This window comes from Zingiber officinale, chromosome 10A, assembly GCF_018446385.1.
Source record: "Zingiber officinale cultivar Zhangliang chromosome 10A, Zo_v1.1, whole genome shotgun sequence".
NCBI lineage: Eukaryota > Viridiplantae > Streptophyta > Magnoliopsida > Zingiberales > Zingiberaceae > Zingiber > Zingiber officinale.
This window is the reverse complement of record NC_056004.1, coordinates 26631357-26654288: the sequence shown is the minus strand read 5'-3', so window position 1 is coordinate 26654288 and position 22932 is coordinate 26631357. Positions and strand designations below refer to the sequence as shown.

General features: G+C 36.2%; 2 protein-coding genes across 3 annotated transcripts; one reads left to right on the top strand and one right to left on the bottom strand.

The window, feature by feature from the left end:
* Window positions 1-4667: 4667 nt before the first annotated feature.
* On the bottom strand, window positions 4668-5691 carry LOC122027943 (transcription factor MYB20-like). Of its 2 annotated transcripts, XM_042586960.1 has the most exons (3): window positions 5522-5691; window positions 5304-5433; window positions 4668-5225 (listed from the first exon to the last, which is right to left on the bottom strand). In XM_042586960.1, the coding sequence occupies exons 1-3, from the start codon at window positions 5652-5654 to the stop codon at window positions 4769-4771; spliced, it is 720 nt and encodes a 239-aa protein (XP_042442894.1). In that variant the 5' UTR covers window positions 5655-5691; the 3' UTR covers window positions 4668-4768. The 2 variants fall into 2 exon arrangements, with proteins under 2 accessions (XP_042442894.1, XP_042442893.1); XM_042586959.1 differs by having other exon boundaries at window positions 4668-5433.
* Window positions 5692-7673: 1982 nt separating this feature from the next.
* LOC122026884 (protein transport protein Sec61 subunit alpha-like) lies at window positions 7674-14629 on the top strand. The gene is made up of 7 exons (XM_042585610.1): window positions 7674-7824; window positions 8777-9151; window positions 12788-13015; window positions 13082-13436; window positions 13520-13644; window positions 13741-13876; window positions 14169-14629. Exons 2-7 carry the CDS (start codon window positions 8808-8810, stop codon window positions 14406-14408), a joined length of 1428 nt encoding a protein of 475 aa, XP_042441544.1. The 5' UTR covers window positions 7674-7824; window positions 8777-8807; the 3' UTR covers window positions 14409-14629.
* The last annotated feature ends 8303 nt before the right edge of the window (window positions 14630-22932 follow it).

Here is a 22932-nt window from a genome sequence, read left to right as displayed (position 1 = left end):
ATAACAATCTTCTTTTTATCTTTTCCTCGTGAGCAACCCTTTACAAATAACTCTTTTTCACTATATTCAACCACAATGACAATAGGAATAAGTTGTTCCTTTTTTTATTTTATGTTTAATTAATTGAAGAAAAATTATAAAATATAAACTTTACTTTATTAGGTGGTTAGTTAAGATGATTAAATCAGAATGATTAATATCTCATATGTAGAATGTTAAATATTACGAAGAAGTTAAATCATAAAGAATTCTTTAACTTTAAGTCATAATAAAATTTGGGGACTGATAGATTATGATTTCAACTAGAACCAATGACTAACTATTTCATGTTATATTAATTTTTTTTTAATTTAATAAATTTGCCCCTACTTTCGATGTAACGATCGTTGTCATTTCTTAATGACTTTCCATACTAGCTAATTGCATATCACCTTGTCACTTCCTGACTGACAACTTTTTTTGAATCCTCAACTCCTTATTAAGCACTCAATGTTCAATTTTTCAAGCTCTAAAGGACTCGAAACCTGAGCATTACAACTGAGCCACTAGATGCTCGAGAACCCTGCCTTCCCCTTTCTTCGGAACTAATCTCAGGGTTAGAGATAATAATGGGTCAGGTTTGGATCAGATTCTATATCCTCCGTTTTTATACCCATCAGGGTATAGGATACCCGATGTGTATAACCATATACATTAAATGATCAGATATCTTCTATAGTTATAATTTTTTCTTCTTTCTACTCAATTATTATCATTCAATAAAAAATATATTAAAATTAATATCCTAGTAATATATATATATATATATATATATATATATATATATATATATATATATAAAATTAAAAAATAGATTAAACATTTATATAATATCCTCCTAATATTAATAAAAATAGTAAGTTAATTTTGAAAAAAGAAAAATTTCTTTAATATATGTGATTCTGTCCGAGCGCTGGGTCGATGAAAACTGAGGGTGTGGCGCTCTCTGTTGCCTTCGGGTGATCTCGGCAATGACGTGGACCTCCGGTGGACCTGCAACAAAGTCGGGCCGGGAAGGGGTTCCTGGCGATGACCCTTCGACGCTCAAGTCAGGCAACGGTGAGATGAAGCAGAAGTAAAATAACGAGACTGTGGCTATAGTAGATGAGAAAAGCATACCTCCGTCGAAGTCTGGAGGTCCTTATATAGGATCCCGGAGAGACACGTGCACGCTTCTCGAGGCGTGCACGCTTCTCGAGGCGTGCACGCTCCTCAAAGCATACCTCAGAATAGTTGTGTTAGAAAAGCGTGTCTAACGTCATACCGCAACCGTCCGAGCATATCTCTGTTATGACAGTGGAAACTTCCACCGTACGATCCTCGATATGGCCCGGCCACCGACCATGCTGTTTGTCGGCGGCAGGTGTCTCGAGAATGATATTACTAGCTACCGTTTTTGTCCTCTTCTAAGTCTTTTGTCTCTTACTGGGCCGGACGAGATGGCCGCTCGGCTTCCAAGGCGCTCGGGTAAGTATGTGCATCGGACCGGGCGAGAAGGCCGCTCGGTCACATACTTGGACGGGAGTACGAGATGGTTGATCTACAGTTTGGCCGAGCGGATTGGCCGCTCGGCACAACGGTTCCTCTATAAGGGAAACTCGTGAGCGTCGGAAGCTCGACTCGAGGTCGAGCTATCTTCGCGCCGGCCCGGGATTTACTCCGGTCGGTCGGCCAGGTGACTTCCCCCGATCAGCCAGGTCCCAAGTCTGATCTTGATTTTGACTCTCCCGTGTCGTTGACCTCTTCCTATGTGGGCCCCCGATCCTTACCACCGGATCAATATGTATATATTATTTAATCAGGTATTCTGGTTGGAAATCAGATATTGATAGTCTTTCCATACCCTCCACCATTCGGATCGAATATCAAATCCTGCATCGGATTCTGGTGAAATTGTCATCCCTACTCAGGCTTCCAATCACTATGTATAAGATTTTAGATTTTTATTTCCACTAGGGTGCAACACATCTATCGCCAACCATTCGTGGGTCGGGTCTACAACAAGCTTGGTCGAAAAATGGAGTGGTCTGACGTGTTGTCAACATGGAGGATATCATTTGATATATAAATCTATCTATCTATATATCTCTCTCTATATAGAATGTCCTAGGACATGCTGAGTTAATACTTAAGTGGTAGATTTATATCAATTGGCACGAGTTTAAGTGCTACTGTGACAAATAACCCTTCCCACTTAGATGACTGCTTAGTACTTGATTTACCTTCCTTCATATCACTATGGGGGCGACGATGAAGAGCACTTAGTGTATACATATTGACTTCAAAATTGCTTCCAAAATCCAAATCTTCAAAAAAAAAAAAATTAATTAATTAAATTTGATCCCATTAAATATTAACCATCAATGAGTCCCAGGGTTATAATACTGTGATAGAATATTTAGGTTCTCACTCAAATAACAACAGTTTAATCTTCAGCTACCAACGGATGCTGAGTTAAGTCGATTATCCCAAAACTAGTTGCTAATTGGGTTTACCCCTTTTATACACTTTATAGATTTTCATGGTTTCATCTCCAATTATGACATATTTATGAGAATTTATGTGCCACTAATAGAAATTGGGCTAAGCTGATAACCCCAAGACTAGTTACTAACTGGATTTACCCTTTTTATATACTTTGGATTTGTATGCGCAATGACATGCCAACTACTAGTTTGCCATCACCTTTTGGTCTTATTCTAGTCGGTGCATTTATTAACTATTTTCTTAAGTTGAGCTCCAACAAATGGGCAACGAGCAAGAGGTTGTCAAAGGGAAGTAGGGGACCGCCATTTGATTCATTTCTTTTTCGTTTCTATTTATTTATGAAAAAACAAATATTAATTTTTACACAAATTGAAGATCTACTTATTCTTTTTAATTACTTTGTAGTGGACTATATAAAGATTAACAATGCCAGATTAGCGTAATCCCGTATTAGCATAATTTTAAAGATGAAGAATAAAAGGGACACGCCTCAGGCAGTTCAGTGATAAAGTAGACTTTCAATCACTCATAATTTGAATCTTAGCTATGATGGGGTAGTTTGAGATGAAAAATCTAAAAAGTAAAATGTATTGTTGTTAAAATACCTATAGGTATTTATAATAAGGATAAAATAACGTCCTTAATTTTTGGAATGTAATGTTACGTGAGCATTATTTTTAAGATTAAAAGTGGTTCACGTTAGCCATCCCCTGTTAAATTTTACTCACACGATTTGACATTATTATTTCATGTATATATGCATTAAATCTTGAATTAGTTGGACAGTTATATAAATTTGTATTGTAATCGTTATGAAATTGTAGATTTTAAAACGTAAATATGATCGAATATGATAAATTTGAATTGTAATAATTATAACTTATAATTGTTATAATATAAATATTATTAAATAGAACAAGTTTAATTTGTATTACTATAATATAAATATTAGATGACCATGTAAAATTTACATTTTAATGGTTATGAAATCTATAAATACGTAAATATGATCGAATATGATAAATTTGAATTGTAATAATTATAACTTATAATTGTTATAATATAAATATTATTAAATAGAACAAGTTTAATTTGTAGTTTGTATTACTATAATATAAATATTAGATGATCATGTAAAATTTACATTTTAATGGTTATGAAATCTATAAATAGAACACGGGTTTATCGTGCACGAGAGTAGATCCTTTGGTCCGTAAATTGTAGACCAGAGGATGATCCATTGATGAGGACCCTTGATTTGGATGGACTCCACTTATTTAAAGATGAAGGTAAAATCCATTCAAATCAAGAATCTTCATATAATAAATGATCCCCTGTTCTATAATTTAATCAGAGTATCCCTACTGTATAATGCACTTCAAAGTCACGCTGTAATTTTACAGGAGCACCTTTTGAATTAAAAATAAAAAAGAACACCCATGATTCTAATAAAAAAAGGTGTTCTTTTAAATAAGTGGAGAGCCGGCTCCTATTTATTATTCTCAAATTCCATCAAATAAAAATTCATGCAAGTACAAGGACAGAACGACGCGTCTTAACTTTCCATTCACAGGGGAGAAAAAAAAACTCATCTTAAATTTGTGGGCTTCCACGAAGACTCCTTTAAACTTGCATGACTTCATCCGCTTTATTCCAGAATATTAAAGTTTTTGTCTCAGATTTGTTTATTCGGATTCAAAGTTGCATCCTCTTGATTTCAGGATATTAAAACTCTGTCTCATATTTGTTTATTCGGATTCAAAGTTGTAGGCATGTTTGGCGACAAGACGATGAGGTGAAGGAGGAAGCGTACAGAAACTTCTTATGATTGATTAAATGTCATCGAGTAAATTATTTTTTATAAAAAATCATTACGTTGATGATTGGGTGTTCAGTGGATTTTTTCTTTGTAAAAAATTAAATGGCCTCGTCAATTTTAACCAAAGAATAATTTATTTATTTTTAATTTTTACCCGTGGTTTGGACGTCATTAAATATAATCAATAGAAATCTGCAAGCATTTTCTAAAAGAAAATTTAGCCAATCGTTGGTATAAAAAGTGGCGAGAATACAAACTGTCTCTAAATACATGAGATATGAGATGAAGAAGTAAAAAATTTCTAGAAGTTTTAACATTCGGAATTCCAATACTATCACATATAATATATTCTGCCCAAAATTCTTCTTGCTCCCTTGCCTCACTAGCTCTGATGAAAGTTTGACAACTCGTAGGAATTTCTCATTATAGAAAAAGGTCTTCGAGGGGAAACATGGTCTCCCATGGAGGAAAAGAATCATTCATGCTAAGAAAAGTGTCCATGGAAGCAGGGAAGAGCGAGCCATCAGTTGTGAAGGAAGAATAGTTTATTCCTTCTGCGTTTAAGCTCTCACTTGATGTCCAATTGCCTTGACTACGATCGAATCTGTCCTCCAGGCTTAGTTCAATTTTGTTGGGTTTCATGTCGATCAATTCTGGAATGGCGTCTGTGTTCATTTCTTGGGCTTGCGAGGCAGATGCTTGTGAAGAACTGTTAGTGAATTGATGATGATTGACGCAGTCATCAGCAGGCTGATTTATGAGCTTATGAGTCGCTGGATCCATGCCTAGGAGCTTAAATCTCTTCTTGATCCGGGTGTTCCAGTGGTTCTTGATTTCATTATCAGTGCGGCCAGGGAAATGCGATGCTATCTTAGACCACCTGAACAAAGTGATCAACAATGCAATAAAGAGTCGAGGAAAACTGATACAGAGATAAGGCCATGTAGAATTTGCATACCGGTTACCGAATCGCGAATGAAGTTGGATGATTTGGTCCTCTTCTTCTTCAGAAATGGCTCCTCGTTTGAGGTCCGGACGAAGGTAGTTAGTCCATCTCAATCTGCAACTCTTCCCACATCTCAACAGGCCTGTGAAGGGATCAAAAGGTTTCCTCAACAAAGTTGAAGCTCCATTGCCACTGCAACCCCACTTGATAAAGAGGAAGAGCATAACTACCTGCAAGCTTTGGCATGATGCGCCAACAATGAATGCCATTGTTGAGTATGAAGTTGGTGAGCTTTTGATCCTCGTCAAGCGTCCAAGGACCTCGCTTCAGTCCTGACTTATCGCAGCAGGGTTGCCTCCCCATCTCCCACAAGAGAGACAGTCTTATTCCAAACAAAAGTGAAAAAGCTACAACAAAGTAGGAACTCTGGGAGGGAACAAACAAAGTCTTTATATCCTGGACCTCAAGATGCTGCCAGTTCATTTTCTCCCTAAACAAATGATTTAGCTCAAGGCTCACATGATTAAACTTAAAGCATTAAGTCTAACCTTCGTGACTGAGTCCTTACTGTGGATTAGAATAAGATGGTGGTTGAGGTGGAAGAAAACAAGCACACATGTTTGCTGAATTATCTTGGCTGAGAGATCAGATTCCATATATCAATGGTCCACCAGGAAAAAGTAGGCTAAAGTTTTGTCATCAGGAGTGGCCTGCCATTTGCCCACAATGAGTGGGCGAGAAGATCAGAAGCAATCACAAGATGCTGCCATCTAGATTCGGCTGTCCATTTGAAGATTCCATTGTTGTTTTGCTGCTCTATTCCTTATTCTTTTCTCCTTTTCTTTTTACACTCGACTCAAGGTTGTATTTGATTGGAATTTGGATTGTCGCTTTGTGGCTTTTGGAATTATCCGTCCAAATTGTTATTAATACCACAGTTTACTCACTGGAACATAAGGAGAGAAATAAGAGGAGAAAGCTTGAAGCATATTTTCACTCAATGATACGATACAAATATAAACAGAAGTTACACTAATGAGCACAGAAAACTTTGATAGATTTGTGCAGTATCAGAAGAGACAGTGACTCAGAGATCTTTATCCACCTAGGATTCCTTAAAAAATCAGCTCTTCACCATGCAAAAGGGAAAACAACAAGATATATAAGGATTAAGTTAAACATCAAGTGTTAGGAAAAAAAAAAGGTTAGTGAAAAAATGGAATTAGCACTGTAAAATAAAATCTCAGTATCGTCACCAATGGCATAGTTATAGTAATTCTGGGGCATGTGAAAGGGCCGAGTAAGATATTTTGAATTGATGATAAGCTAAAACAAGCATCAAAATGAGAAGAAATAGTTTTAGCCGAAAATGTAAGATAGTTACAAATATGATGGTGTCCGAAAATGTAATCACATTAAAAAATATATTTTTAACTGATGATATTACCTTTTGGTGGACTTAGTAATCCAATTTTAAGTCCTAGTTCAACAAAAGTAATAGCACAATTGTTCAAGCAGAATAGAGCAGAAAAATAGATAACTGTCTTGTACAATAAAGGGACAAAACACAAAGTCAGTGAAGATTTTTATTTACTGGTGATGACACCTATCAAGGAAAAGAATGTGAGAGGAAAATAGATGATTTGTATCCAAAGAGATGAAGCATCATTCACCAGGTCATAGTAAAATTTTGTAACTTAATTGATTAAGCAATTAAACCCACATGAAGATTTGATTCTTTGTATCACACAATGTAAAATAACAATTCTGAACCTCAAAATAGAATTTGTGAACCAATTTGGTGATGAATATGAATATAATAAATTCAATTGGGAAAGAATTCGATAAAGTAAGCTAGTTATAGTGGTAAAAACTAAGTAAATAAATTAGTTGGGAAATTTCTGACCTTGAACATCTTTTACAAGAATTTGCATATAACAGAAGATAAATAGTTTTGAATGTGATTCTATTAGATACAGAAGGTAAGTTAAAGAAAAGAAGGAAGCGTCTCAATAACATGATTAGTAGAAATGACAACTCTCAATTGTTATTTTCTTGCATAGATTAAAGAAAATCAGTTTGAAAATTTAGAAAAGGGTTAAATTTCTGCATTTAACAGCAGCAGTATATTTAAAATTTGAATGACTTAGCAGACGGAATTTTTCTCAGTCGAGATTTACCGCAGTATTTCTTTTATTTTTCTTTGTTTATTTTTATTTTTAAAAAATAATAATAAAATAAAATAAATATTTATCGTTAGCATATATATTATATATATCTTTATTACTATTTTTTTTTTGCCTAAATAAAATTTTGCTCTGTCTATGCAATTTTTTTAAAAAATGTATTATTTCGGATTAAATCAAGTTGCGGGTCGGACTTGGGAATTAATCTGGACCAGATATTTTCATCGAGGTCGACTGGAGGTCCCTGCCTTGACAAATCTCAAGGAAAGATAGAGGGAGAGGGAGAGGTGGCCGGGAGAGAACTAGGGCTGATCGAAGGCGATGCGGGATCCGGTGCCTGTTGGGAGGTATTAATTTAGCTCCCATGCCTTCATTTTCGCAGATCTCTCGTACTTAATTCCTTTGTAATTGTATGGTCACGTGACGATTTGGTTAATCTACCGATTTTGGATCGTTTCCTTGCCTTTGATCTACGATTCCTGTTTTATTTCTATTGATCTGTTGTTCTTCGTTCTCACTTTTGCAGATCGTGGTTGTTCTGCATCCATGATGTTCTTCGTCATCAGTGCACTTTGACCTTTTTATTGTCTTGTGGTTGATATTGTTGTTTTCCTTTGCATTGAATCGATGCAATTTCCTATGATTTTGTTTACACCAAAACAACGTCGTACGGATAACGGTGATGTGATTCATGTGAAAAAGAAATTTTCTGGTTTTTCAGTATTTCCTTTTCTCTTTCATAGATGCATGCGTGACTTAGTGAGATTAATGAAGTGATGCATTTTACTTTCTTTTTTTTTTTGCCTTTGCGAAAGATCTTTGGCATCTTTCAACGTGAACCGCATCCTCTTCCGAATCATGGATTTGCTAGATTGCAGGTGAGTTTGGCAGCTGATTAACTAGTATCAGAAACCAAAACCTTTAAGAAAAGTCTGATTGAATGTTGTTCTCGTCTGTTATTAGACATAATCACTGTCATGCTATCTTTATTATTTTTTTAGCCAAAAGTATCAGATGCGTTTTTTTTAAGCTCGCGGCAGTGGATAATTTCATAGTTCAGTTGGCTTTAATTGATCTCCTTTTAAAATCCAGGTCATGCTTATATATTTTTTCCAGCATGGATAGTTTTTTTAATTCTGTTTTGTCTTTCACAAGGATAACTGCAACAAGCCCGTATTTCCAACGTTTATGCAGCAATGTCCCTGCCTGTATTTTGTTTCTTGTGATGTGGACAAAGCAATAGAATGATCTTGCCTATGTTATTATTGGCTTTTTAAAAGAGGTCATTTTGTTATGCAGTTGTGGTTTGCTGTTCTAAAGTGTCAACGAAATGGCTGGTGGTTTCAGAGTTCTTCATCTTGTTAGGCCATTTTTGGCTTTCTTGCCTGAAGTTCAGAGTGCTGATCGAAAAATTCCATTTAGAGAAAAGGTCATCTACACTGTTATTTCCCTCTTTATCTTTCTGGTTTGCAGTCAGCTACCTCTTTATGGCATTCATTCAACAACTGGAGCGGATCCTTTTTACTGGATGCGTGTTATTCTTGCATCAAGTCGTGGAACTGTCATGGAACTTGGAATAACTCCAATTGTGACTTCTGGGTTGGTGGTGCAACTTTTGGTTGGTTCCAAGATTATTGAAGTTGATAACAGTGTTCGAGAGGATCGTGCTCTTTTGTAAGTCTTATTTGAGAATTTTCTTCTTTTAAATTAGCAAAAAGTATTATTGATATTATGATGGTTGTTTCCAAATAAGTACAAGAAGTTTAGTTAGTCAATACTACCTTAACAAACAGTCATCTTCAAGTTGAGTCTTACAGATATAAATCGTATTATTGCCTTTATTGGATTATCACAACCTATTCCATTGATTTTTAATTGAATGCATGCTTTATATTCCTAGTCAAATATCGTGATAATTATGTTCCTATTCTTGTTCATGGGTGTTCAATACTGACTACTTTGTTGTTAACAATTAATAGCTTTAATGTGTTATAGCAAGCTGATGGTTGAATTATTTTAGTCCTTCATAATTAATGCAAACATTAAAATTCTTGCTTAGAGAACAAATTTAGTTATAAGATACAAATGCATTCTACTATAAGTCATTTTGGTGGCGTATGCTTGTATTGTTCATTTATCACATTTTTATCTTCTTTTGTTGTATTCTTCAAGAAAAAAGTTGAAATCAAGCATTTATTTAGCTTGAAAATGCCTTTTAGTTGGTGCAACTTTATAATCATGGTTTGATTTCCTTATATAATTTTTCATTTTTAAATAATCATTCTTTTCGTGATACTAGTATGATATTTTAATATTTATTTCAAGTGATGAATCTGTTATTTGATAAGAACAAAATTGTAACATACTGGGATGAAAAATCCATTATCTTCAATTCCAGAACCTAAACTATCTACAGAGAGTTCTATCTCATTAAAGTGGTTTGATGAAAATAACTATTAGTCCGACTAGTTGCTGACCTGGACATTATGCCAGAAGGTAAAGAAATAGTTCATAACTGTATCTTTTTTATCGAAGGAAAATATTGTGGTTTAAAATGACAGTATGCAATTTTGTTAGATAGACTATATCCAAAATTATTGAAATTAGTTACATGACTATTACCAAAAATTTACATAGAAAAAATAATATGAAATAAATTGTCAATTATTTGATGTATTATTTGAGAATTCTCCAGTGTAGCACTATCTGTTGTAAGGCTAAGAACATTATTAAAATAAAAGTAGTCTAATGAAGGAAAAAAAAAGTTTTTTTTTTTTGTATATTAAGAAGATGCATTTATGTGATACATAGTTGCATACAGTTTAATTTTGATGAAACAAATGAGATTGGCTTTCCATTTCATAGTACATATCTTTGATTGAATTGCGAATCATTTGTAATTTGTTAAATATTTTGTATTGTTTTTCAATCTGAATATAGTATATATCCTTCCCTACATGTTACTTTTTCTAGTAAGTTATCTGGAATAAGCATAAGAATACTAGAAATAAAATCTGAAATAGGGATTCAGAGAAATCAACTATCAGGTAGTTAAAACTAATTTATACGTCTAAATATTGTATGGAGAATAACATGATTCTGAGCTACATGATAAATCTCCATTTTTCTTTGTAGCAAATGAATTGCTTCTTTTTAAAGGAAAATCTAATCACATCTTTAACTCAAGGACTTTCATTGATATTTGCATTCCTATCTCAATCAGTTGCTACCGGCAACATGCTACATATTTTCCTTTGAAATCTGGTTATATTCTGAAGATGGAAAGGAAAGGAAGTATACGCAGGAAAACTATTTGACAATGAAAGGATTAAAAAGTTAATTATTGCAGTAATGCAAAATCATACCAAGTACTTGTGGCAGCAATCTAATGAAGATTTTCATAAGATATAGTTTCATTTTGAAATCAGGGAACATTTAAAAATGGAGAGGCAATGAAGTATAAGCAGGACAGTTAATCGAAAATGAAGAGATTTAAAATATAGTCATTGCAGCATTTGTTTAGAAATGGAAAGTAATAAATTGAAATTAGATGTACTTAAAAGGAAAAAGTTGTCGGATCGAAAATGCTAGGGAAAGGAAGGGGGGGGGGGGATTGAGTACAGAGACACAGCAAAAAGTAAGAAAGAAGAATAATGACACAGAATTTTTACTTGGTTCGGTGTCGCGACACGTGATAGTGCTTTCGTTGAGTAATCCACTAATAGATCTGAAAATTACAAATACAAAAGGATAATAATTTAAGTGCAGCAAATGAAATTATACCAACAACTAAAGAATTGAAGTTGTGAGTCTTCGGTCGTCGGAGAAGCATTACAACGTTGTAGAGTTGTCTTTTGAGCATCACGCAAGAGAGAAGATCGTTGGAATAATTGTTCTTGAGGTGTTGGTCAAGCTCTCCTTTTATAGCCCTGTTCGAGCGCCTGGACCTGTCTCAGGCGCCCCCACAAGGCTGATGTGGCGTGCTCTCGTCGAAACTCTATTCGGCAAACTTTATCCATCTCCGGGTGCTTGGACCCGTCCGGATGTTTGGACTGTGACGTATGCTGGCCAATTAGCACGTGCCACCTCAACGCATGCTAGTCGCCCGCTCGGTTCATTCCCGGATGCTTGGACCCAATCCGGGTGCCTAGACATCCGAGCACTGGACGTCCAAGCGCCTGGATCGCCTTTTTCTAGCCAGCTTCAAGCTTCATTATTCCGCATCACAAAGTTAGAAACAAAATATACATAATATAATTTGGACAGTCTCGAGACTGTTTGGTTCTGATTTTGGATTTTCCTGAAATCCTAGGTCGAATTGACACTTACTGTTTCCTCTACGAAAAACGCATCCTCACCTGCTCCTCTCAAGGGAGTGTACTTGATGCCAAATCTGTCCTCCAGACCGTTTGGACTTTTGCTCAGCATCTAAGACTTTAGGACTTTCCACTAGACGTCCGATGCTCTATTCGTCCAGTCTTCTGCCTTGATGTCCGCGATCTCCAGGACTTTCACCTACTATCCTCGACCAGTAGGATTTTTAGTTTTATGTCCTCGACCTGCTAAGACTCCTGCCTAGTCTCTCGAACCAGGACTTCCTTGCTTGGCCGCAAGGGCTTTCCACTTGTCTAGTGTCCACTAGGATTTTTACCTTGCCTAAGTTCACTTAGGACTTTCTTATACACTTAGTTAGACTTATTAGAATAACAACAAACCTTAACTTTAAACTCTGCCATTATCAAAATTTATGTTCGATCATCTGGTGCTTCTGCACCAACAAAAGTATGTTGAGTACTCATGGTAGCAAGCGGTTGGAGGTTAGCATATTATATGGTTAACATTTGAATGATAATTAGCCCCACCAAATGCTTAGAAAAGTCAAAACTATAAGGATAAAATGTCATGCTAGAGATGTAGCTTTTAATATATTTTGTGGGTGTAGAACAAACTGTAAGGGAGTTGTTCATTTAGTAAAAATAAATTTTAGACCTGAGCATATACTAATAATAAAAGAAGCTTAGATACCTTGTTATATACTATCTTCTGGTTTTTAATTTGAGTTTTTCTATGTTATCCAGGCATCAGATATGCTGATACTCATACAAGTGGCTATGATTAGATAATTTTCATTAATGCCCAGTTGTCTTTTAATTCAAAGTATAGTTTTTATCAACTTCTTGTTGTTTTCTTGGAAATATTGTTTAGGTAGTTACTGAATTCCAAAGGAAAGTCATTTGTATCTTGTGCGCTACTATCTCTGATTTACATGTCAGCTAGTTACAATCTCATTGTAACTATTTTCTTTTCCAGAAATGGTGCACAAAAGCTACTTGGTATTCTGATTGCCATTGGAGAGGCAGTTGCATATGTTCTATCTGGAATGTATGGCAGTGTCAGCCAACTTGGGACTGGGAATGCTATTCTCATTATATTGCAGCTTTTCTTTGCTGGCATCATTGTCATCTGTTTGGATGAACTTCTCCAAAAAGGATATGGTCTTGGATCTGGTATCTCTTTGTTCATAGCTACTAATATCTGGTAAGTGTCAACATTTCCCTTTCTTAACTTTGTATGATAGTTAATCCTAATTCTCACATTCTGCAGTGAAAACATCATCTGGAAGGCGTTTAGCCCAACAACCATCAACAGTGGTCGTGGTGCTGAATTTGAAGGTGCTGTTATTGCCCTGTTCCATCTACTGATTACTCGAACTGACAAAGTCCGTGCTCTTCGTGAGGCTTTCTACCGTCAGAATCTTCCAAATGTGACCAACTTACTGGCCACAGTATTGGTCTTTCTCATTGTTATCTACTTCCAAGGTTTTCGAGTTGTGTTGCCTGTGAGGTCGAAGAATGCTCGTGGGCAGCAAGGCTCTTACCCTATCAAGCTGTTCTACACCTCTAATATGCCCATCATCTTACAGTCAGCTCTTGTCTCAAACCTTTATTTTATCTCCCAGGTACATCATATCTGCAGAGGCATCTGTATGACAACAGGATCATATGCCCTATGTTAATCTGAGTTTTTCTATGTCCATTGCAGCTGTTGTATAGGAGGTACAGTGGAAATTTCCTCGTCAATCTGCTGGGTAAGTGGAAAGAATCAGAATATTCTGGCCAATCCATTCCTGTTGGTGGTATAGCTTACTACATTACTGCTCCATCAAGGTAGTCACTCTCTTTCTGCACCTCCCTCCCTCCGTCTCCCATTTTGATGTTGCTAATGTAACGCCTTTAATACTTAATATAAACTAAATCATGCAGTTTGGCGGACATGGCTGCAAATCCATTTCATGCACTTTTCTATATAGTCTTCATGCTCACCGCTTGCGCTCTTTTCTCGAAAACTTGGATAGAGGTTTCTGGTTCATCTGCAAGGGATGTGGCAAAGCAGCTTAAGGTACAGTTAGTATTATCCCATTACATTAAAGGTTGCTGCCTGAGAGCTATAAACGTTGGTAATTCGGCACCTTGAAATAAAAACCTACTGCATAGACACCACTGCTTGTTGGAGCTATACTTTACTAAATGGAACTCTATGATCTTCTGAAATGCCAGAGTCTGAGGAGTTACATAGCCAGGTTTAGAGGATACGCCTCTGATGTGTTGATAACTAGTTACTTACCAGTATTATATACGTAGATCTGAATAGATTAGACTTAAAAATTCTTTGTAAATTTTGTGTTGCACAGGAACAACAAATGGTTATGCCAGGTCACCGGGAGTCCAATTTACAGAAGGAATTGAACCGTTACATCCCTACTGCTGCAGCATTTGGTGGCATGTGCATTGGTGCATTGACAGTTCTAGCTGATTTTATGGGTGCAATTGGTTCCGGGACCGGAATCCTTCTTGCTGTCACAATCATATATCAATATTTTGAGACATTTGAGAAGGAGAAGGCCAGTGAGCTTGGGTTCTTTGGCATGTGATTTCGAAATGCTTGGTGCTTTTCTGAACTTTTACGGTTTTGATTCAAACTGAAACAGATGCGAGCCATTAGTCACTAGTTTAGCAGAATGTAAGCTGTCCCCGATACTTTCTTTGGGCGAAACTTTAGTCAGTGTATGTTAAATTAACAGTCGGGCCAACTCCTGAATTGTGATTAAACCATATTTCCTACTTTTTTGGCCCGATGTCCTTTTTTGTGTCACGGCATGGAGTTCATCGTTGTTTATTCTTTGGTTGAAAAAAGTAATTGAACGGAGGCTCTGTTTAATAGAACGAGAATAGAATGGATTGAAAAGGAATTATAACTGGAATAACGAATAAATTGAAATTTCCAAATAGAAATAAATGTGACGTTTCTAAGCTGGTTATACTCCAAGTGTTGCAGTTAATTAAGCATTTGAACAGTCGTATGCTTAGAATACTTTCCTCTCTTTTGTACGTATTGTTTAACACGTTCAAGTAAAGTCATTCTTCTCTTTGGACGATTTTGCTTCTTTTTTTCCTATTTGTGTGCACTAGTTGTTCTTATAATATACTGTTCCTCGTCTTGCCAATCCTTCGAAGTTCTACAACTCTGTCCTTCTCAGGTACCTGAACATAGCATTTGTCTAAAGTCAAGCCAACTATTGTTCACCAAAATTTTCCATGCGTGCTCCATTAATCACGTTGGGAAGAAAAGTATACCCGTCTTTGGTTTTACTTGCGGATTATTATCAAGTTCCTAATTCAAATTAACATCTTGTACGTTAGGCAAGTCCAGAGAATTCTTCTACGTGTGGCATCTCTGTTTAAATAAGTATTCAAATGGGTGAGATACAACTTACAAGACCCAAGTTTGGTAAGAACCACACCGCCCATCGATGCTTCCTACACTTTGACTATTTCTTACCTGCTTATTTCTTAAGCAATATTAATCGAACAAATTTAAGATATGCCTTCTTTTCTGCACAACTTAATTGACTTCTGTTTTGATATTTTGCTCAGCATCACACGCTTTTAATTTGCATGATTGAGAAGATTGCAAGTAATGCCAAAATAGGGCCAGTTCGTCAAAATACTGGAAAGTTCAATCAACAACCAACTCCTTTGACAAAAAAAAAAATCTTCGATGAGTTGTATATCGTTCTATCGATATTGATGACCTCCTAATAATGAGCTCATTTATCTACCTTTATATGTACTGATTTTCTTACAAGGAAGTTTCTTGCCTCAATTTCTAGTTCATAATAAAACCAACGACTTTTCCTTTCCCGACTTGTGAATTGTGATCCTTTACTTGCTAGTTGCTAGGGATGACTTGACTCCATCATTGTTCTCTAGCGTTCCTATAAGAGGTGGAAGATCAATGTCATTTCATCTCTCACACACAAAAACTCTCTCTTGTAGACTTGTTCTCATTGAAAAAAGATGGCAGCAGATAGAGCAGTTTTTGCCACTAGTTTCTTTGTCCTCTTCATGGTGGTTATGGGTACCGCCGTCATGGCCGCTGACGGCCCTGCACCACCACCCACAGAGAACTTGTCTGTTCGCGAACTTCCTTCCGTTGCTTTAGCCTTCTCTGCTGTCGTTGCCTTCATATTCTCCATGGCCTACTAGGGAGATTATGAGGAAGGGAGAGTTTCATCCATTGATGTGAGTTGTGGGATCGAGTACTGGATTGTTGTTATTATATATATTACGCTATATATTTGTCATTATTAATTACATTCCTCCGCTGTACTTATTCTTCTCAGTAGATTCCATTAGTCCATTGTGATTCCTCTCTTGTAATTATGTTAATGATTTGCTCGTCTTCGTTATATTGATTTCTGTTGCTGTTATTGTTTAGATTTGTTCATTTATCTGAATCAATTTGTTCATGAAGTTTGATAATGAACATCTCAGGTTTACCTAATTTTGGCGATCAGTGAATGAACTGAGCCTTAAAAACGTGGCGGATTAATTGATAATTAGTTAATTGGCAAATAACACAAAAGTTATCCGCTGCCCGCGTGGCGTAGTGCACAAACCTCCAAGGTCGTTGTTCTACTCTTGCTGCTGCTTATCTAGCTATCGTCGTCACTGAGGATCTAACCAATATGATTAGAGACGTATAAGATTTGACTCGGCGTTTCATGTCTTGATCTCACAGAGACAATTTCTTAACTATCGTTAAAGTCTAGCTCATACTACCGGTTAAATTTAGATAGCATTTGGGTTAGAGATTTAGGAATAAAGAAATAGATTTATATTTAAATCTTGTATTTCATTGATATAAATAGAATTAAAATTTGGAATGAAATTTAAAATTTTAGATGTTATGAAATCCACTTCTCCCTTGGGTTTTGATGGGAATGAGAATGAGAATTAAATTTGGGACGAAAATATTTTTTAATATATTTGTTAAATTTTTCTTTCATATCACTTTCTCTTTTCTTATTTACTCTCATCGTACTTTCCCCATTCTATCATTAAACTTTCTTTCTTTCTCTCTGCTTAATCTCTCCTATCATACTTTCTCTCTCTTCATTCTTTTCCATCACACTGTATCTCTTTCCATTATCTTCCATCACACACTCTCTCATCATACTTTCTTTTTCCTCATCATCTCATCATGCTCTCTCTTCCATCACGTCCTCTTGAGGCGGTACAGTAGTTAAGGCACGGGGTGTTGTCATATGAGGTTTTGAGATTGAAACTCGGCATGTCTGAGCATGCCTTCCCCCATGCTTTGCCACTTTATTCCACTAATGGCTAGTAGCCACTGGTGATTTACCTCTTCCGTGTTAACTTAGGAATGGTTGGCGGGAGCGCTGTGACGAACAAATTACCTTTTACCACATGCTTTCTCTCCTATCATGCTTTCTTTCCTTATTTTTTCTCATTACACTTTCTCTCTCCCCAATCTCTCTCTCCTTATTTTTTTCTCATTATATTTACTCTCTCTTCATTTTTCTCTCATCACACTTTTTTTTATTTATTATCTCTCATCACACATTCTCTCTCTCATCATGCACTCTCCCATCACACTCTCTTTCCTTATTTTTTTTATCACACTTTTCCTTTCTTTATTCTTTCCCATCACATTTTCTCTCTCATCACACTTTCTCTCTTATTATATTTTTCTCACATTCAACTTTCTCTCACATCTAATTTTTTCTCTTATTTTCTTTTAAGGATAAAAAAATTTAAATTATTTCAATAAAAAATATTCAATTAACTAAATATTATTTTTAAGAGTGATATTCATACTTATACTCATTTTTATTTCATAATACTATGATTCTTATTCATATTTTAATTTTTAAGAAAGAATCCAACATCACCTTATAAACATTATGTTTAACCATTATTACATCAATGTGAGATCAGAGTCTGGTACACGTCATTCATATAAGAGTTTAATCATTCATCAGACTTGACCTGATCGATCGGGTTTGGACTAGGCATCCCAAGCGAGATCCAGCCTAGCACGTGTGTTTAGCAGGGCAAATATAATTAAAGGGACTTAAACAGGGAGAAAGAGCACGCGTGTTTAGTAGGACAAATATAATTAAAGGGGCTTAAACAGGGACAAAGAGATGGAATAATTTTAACATTAAAAAAATAAAATGATTAAAATATCATATATTTTGAATAAACAAACTATTCTGTGAGTATTTTTGAACTGGTTTTAAAATTTTAAATTATTTTTCAAAAATACAAAAAAAATTGAAAATTTTCTTATAAATAATTCGACCCATTTAAAATTGGCAAGGCTCATGATGAGTCATATCATGTTCGACCTAACATGACACCTAAATGATATATATCATGTTGATATATCACACATGCATGTAACGATGATTATAGTCATGAAATGCCAGGTATAAATGTCAACTACAAAAAGTTTAGCCATCATTATAATTGTATAAAATTTGACTCATATATGATACGTTGCTCATGCTCAATAAAAAAAATTAAAAAATAATCAAAAAAATAATTTTATCATGTCAGAATAGCCCGTCGATTAAAGAAAGGTAATCAAACGTAATCTCCCATCCTCTAATCATTTGACGACGTAAAATTTACTCTAGTAATCGAACGTAATCATCCTCTAATAAAATAAGTGACGACGTAAAATTTAGAGAAAAAAATTTCTTTCATTCTCTAATCATTTGACGATCGATTATAAATTAATCTCATAATTTACTTCATTTCATATAAACTAGGGATGAATTAAGAGGGGAATTCGAACATAATCACTTTTGACTATAAGGAAAAAAATTCACCATCAATAAATCAAATAAAACAATGATAAAAAAATACCCTTTTTGACCTAAGTGTTTTCTAATATAAAATTATAATAATCTCATTAGATATCAACAACCTGAGTCATCACATGCTTGATGATATAATCTAACGTCTCGTACATTTTTGTATGGCATGCCCCAGTAGAATTTCCTATTTTTAATTTATAATATACCTGATATTACAAACCAAACCTCATGCTATAAGTATAAAAATTGTTGTATAGGTTTTTCTGGTTAAGGAAACTTGCCCCTATGATATGATAAATATAGAACATTAAATATTAAAAAATCTAAACATGCATTATCAAGAAAAAAACATACCAATATTATTCATCCATCCCACTAAATAATTTAAATAAATTGAATTAAAATTTTATCAATTTATTTAAAAATTGGACCTAATCGAGCCCACCCACACAGGTTATGGGTCCAGACGGGCAGACTCATGGCGAGCTTAGATCGAGTCATGTGTTTAGAACAATGAGCTCATGAATTGATCTATTATAACTAAACTTAAAATTTTCAAATTTTTAATTTATTTTTGGTGGCTAGTAGACGGGCTCCAAACCTGCAATCCATTTGGTTGGATTGGATTAAGAATTTTCCTACCCACTAGGCAATGGGTCGGTCCACATGAGTTTTTGACATATCGGCTCGCCCCGTTTGACACCTCTATATCACCAACATGATTAAATATGCAATACCTAAACAAATAAACAGTACGTAAACAAATAAACATGTGCAAGGTAAATAAATGTCCAAGGAATGAAAAACACCAAACAAAGAACTAAAAGTCCCTATAGATGTGATAGGGTGATAAAACACTTAAGAAAATAAACAAAAAGATCAAAGATTGAATCCCAATAGAAACAAATATTTTGGAGATTGATGCTTGAATATGTTTAAGTTGTGCTTTGAATTTAGTTTCCATTGAATTAGAATCTTAGCTAAATTAAGCGTTACAAGCCATTTCTCTCAATGTAAGATCTTCACTCACATGTTTTGTTTAAAAGAAATTAATTATCATTTAAAGGTTTAACCAAAACTTCTCTCCATAGATTTTCAAAACTCTCCAAATATCATTTTTCCTACAATGAGCCCAATCACTCAAACATCATCCCACATGCAACTTACACCCTTACGTATCCTACAATGACTTGGATAAGGAAGGTGACTAAGACAATAAAATTACATCACAACTACAATTGAGCTAATGGTAATACAAACACAAACAGCCATCTCATGACAAATCTCTTTCCCCATGCATTCATTGCTTCCAGGTCTACTAATGATATAGGTTGATCCAAGAACGTCTCTTGATTACTTTTTTCACTCAATTACAAATTTAGTTCCCAAAATCAGGCCAAATTTATCATCATTCAAGAAAAATAATATGATATCTAGTTTAAATTTACGATTAAATACATAGGTAATCTATCTGGTCCTCTTAACTAGTGCAAGCTATATAACCCAATTCACTTGGACCATTCTTATGCATTGAAAATATGTATCTTGTGAAGTTGAATAGAATAGGATTTCATTTTTTTAACAACATAGGAATAAAGATTCTAAAAAAACTACAACAATTCACCCTTAAAGAATTACTTTAAATTGATTCGGCTCAATCTAACGATTGAAGTTAAATTCCAAATTAATTACATCGTGCAACTATTAAGGAGCATTAACACGATTGAATTGTATGAAAGTTCATTTCACATTAATGTTTCCTCTAGGAAAGAACAATATGATATCACGTTAATTGGTGCCGTATCACCACGAAAATTCATAGAAACAGAAAAGAAAAGTGAATATGAAATGTGCTTGGCGACATATTTTGTAGAAGATTCTTCTCCTAATTCTTAGCTCTACATGCCAAGGCATTGGATTCCGCCGGAATATAATATGACATAATTCAAATCTTGCGATTCCTCTTTGGGAGGCGCATCTAATGGCTCCGTGGCTGCTTATTCATCTTCCTTTCATCCTCATGCCAATTGAATCTGGCCATCTTCCTCCTCTTTCAAGTTTCTGACAGTGATCAATCCATTACTGGAGATGCTTGTTATGTATAGATGTTCCAGGAATCAAATTCGTGGGTGGCGGTTGACCACGACTCCATTTCCTTAAGCTTCCCAAGCAAGGATACCAATTAACGAGTACATTAATTTATTTAATAAAACGTAGAAAGATTTGCTTAGAATTGTTACATGCATGCATGCATGCACGCACGCTGTAGTTAATTTGATGCTTCATGGATACATGAGCATCCCAACAATTTGGAAACGAAATAGGATTCCTTTGGTCCATTAAAAACAGAGACCAAATCAACCCCAAAGTGGACATATCTCTTCCCTTTGTTGCAGTGCTGCCAAACAAGCCATCTTTACAATTATCTATTGATACGGCGCATGATAGTAAGATTGGATAGCGGATGTGGTCGGAAGTCAAGTTCACAGGGTGGTCAGAAGTCAAGCCCATGAGGCGATCAAAAGTCAAGTTCACGTGACGGTCAGAAGTCAAGCCTACATGATGGTCAAAAGTCCGGCCTACATGGAGGTCAAAAGTCCGGCCTATGTGGGGTTCAAAAGGCCAGGTCATAGGATGGTCCTGGTCGAGCATAAGTGGCCTTCCGGAAATAGGCCTACATGTCAAGTAGGAACTTGTAAGGTAAGACCTACAAGGCCGTTGATGTGGCGGTTCCACATTTTTTTGTAAGGTAAGACCTACAGGTCAGGACTTATGGACTTGCGGAATAAGATAGCCGGACCAAAGCGTACAAGTCAGAATATGCAAGCCGAAGAGTACAGGTCAGGATTTATGGACTTGCGGAACAAGATAGTCGGATCAAAGCGTACAGGTCGAAATATGCCAGCCAAGGATTACAGGGCAGAATTTATAGACTTGCGGAGGAGGTTAGCCGGATCAAAGCGTACAGGTCGGGATATGCAAGCCAAGGATGACAGGGCAGGACTTACGAACTTGCGGAACAGAATAGCCGGGCCAAAGCGTATAGGTCGGAATATGCCAATCAAGGATTATAGGGCAGGATTTATAGACTTGCGGAACAGAATAGCCGGGCCAAAGCGTACAGGTCGAAATATGCCAGCCAAGGATTATAGGGCAGGATTTATAGACTTGCGGAGCTGGATAGCCGGACCAAAGTGTACATGGCGGAATATGCCAGCCAAGGATTACATGGCAGGACTTACGGATGTACAGAATAGGATACATGGACAAGACGTATATGTCGGGATATACAAACCAAGATTAAGTAGAGCAGGATACATGGATGAAGACATACAGTCAGGATTTGCGGTACAAGAACCCAATCGAAGGTTGGCGGATCGAGGCGAACAAGCACTACACGACAATCAAGCCAGAGAGTCATAGGCACAAGTATGGATTCACCAAGATAGACCGAATGACAAATGCAAGGCGGGACGTCTGATTTGGATTCGCGGGACAACAAATACAAACGGGAATTGCGCCATGAATGCGGTGTGGGCCTACAAGTCGGATTTACGGGCCTCTGGTCAGGATTTACAGGTACAAAGACCCAGTCTAAGGTTAACAAACCAGAGCGAGAAGACTACACGATAATCAAGCCAGAGAATCGTAACAACCGGTCGAGAATAATCACCACCGTCAGGGAATATGCTAACGGTCCGTGGCTTGTTGTCTTCTGATTCCTCCTCAGACATATAGAAAGATGTCACGTGTCATTCACCGCCAGACAAATCCTGACACCCGACATTCCCTGACACCCGTCAAACTCCAGAAGCATCCACTATCATATAAAAAGGGAGGCTTTGTCTCTACGCAAGTACGCTCACTCGTCATTTGGCACTCGTCTTTTACTTTTCGTCCTTTCACTGTTCTTCTGGAGAAAAAGTACCTGACTTGAGTATCGGAGAGCCTGATCCGGGGACTTTTTCCCTGATTCTTGGTCTCTAACGTAGAAGCGGCTTGTCTGAGTGTGCGCAGAACCCTCGCGTCGACATCCTTGTCATCACCCCTCGTCACCCGCTCGTGAGAACCTTTCTGGTAGGGGCCAGATCAACCAGGCGTTTCGAGGACTTTCCGTCAACATCGGCGACAACTCGGGCAGCCTCTGTCCAACTTAACTTTTAGACAGGATCATCTATGATTCAATTGACATCCTCCGTGAATCACAGAATAATTTATTGAAGCAATGTTGAAGTGCCTTTTCGATTCACTATTCCAAATAAAGAAT

Excerpts from the sequence above, each read along its gene's own strand:
- LOC122027943 (XM_042586959.1), bottom strand. The coding sequence starts at position 5,654 with ATGGGGAGGCAACCCTGCTGCGATAAGTCAGGACTGAAGCGAGGTCCT. Across the intron at positions 5,434-5,521 it reads CATCATGCCAAAGCTTGCAG|GCCTGTTGAGATGTGGGAAG; the intron begins GTAGTTATGCTC and ends ATCCCTTCACAG.
- LOC122026884 (XM_042585610.1), top strand. The coding sequence starts at position 8,808 with ATGGCTGGTGGTTTCAGAGTTCTTCATCTTGTTAGGCCATTTTTGGCT. Across the intron at positions 13,016-13,081 it reads TTCATAGCTACTAATATCTG|TGAAAACATCATCTGGAAGG; the intron begins GTAAGTGTCAAC and ends CACATTCTGCAG. Across the intron at positions 13,645-13,740 it reads TACATTACTGCTCCATCAAG|TTTGGCGGACATGGCTGCAA; the intron begins GTAGTCACTCTC and ends TAAATCATGCAG.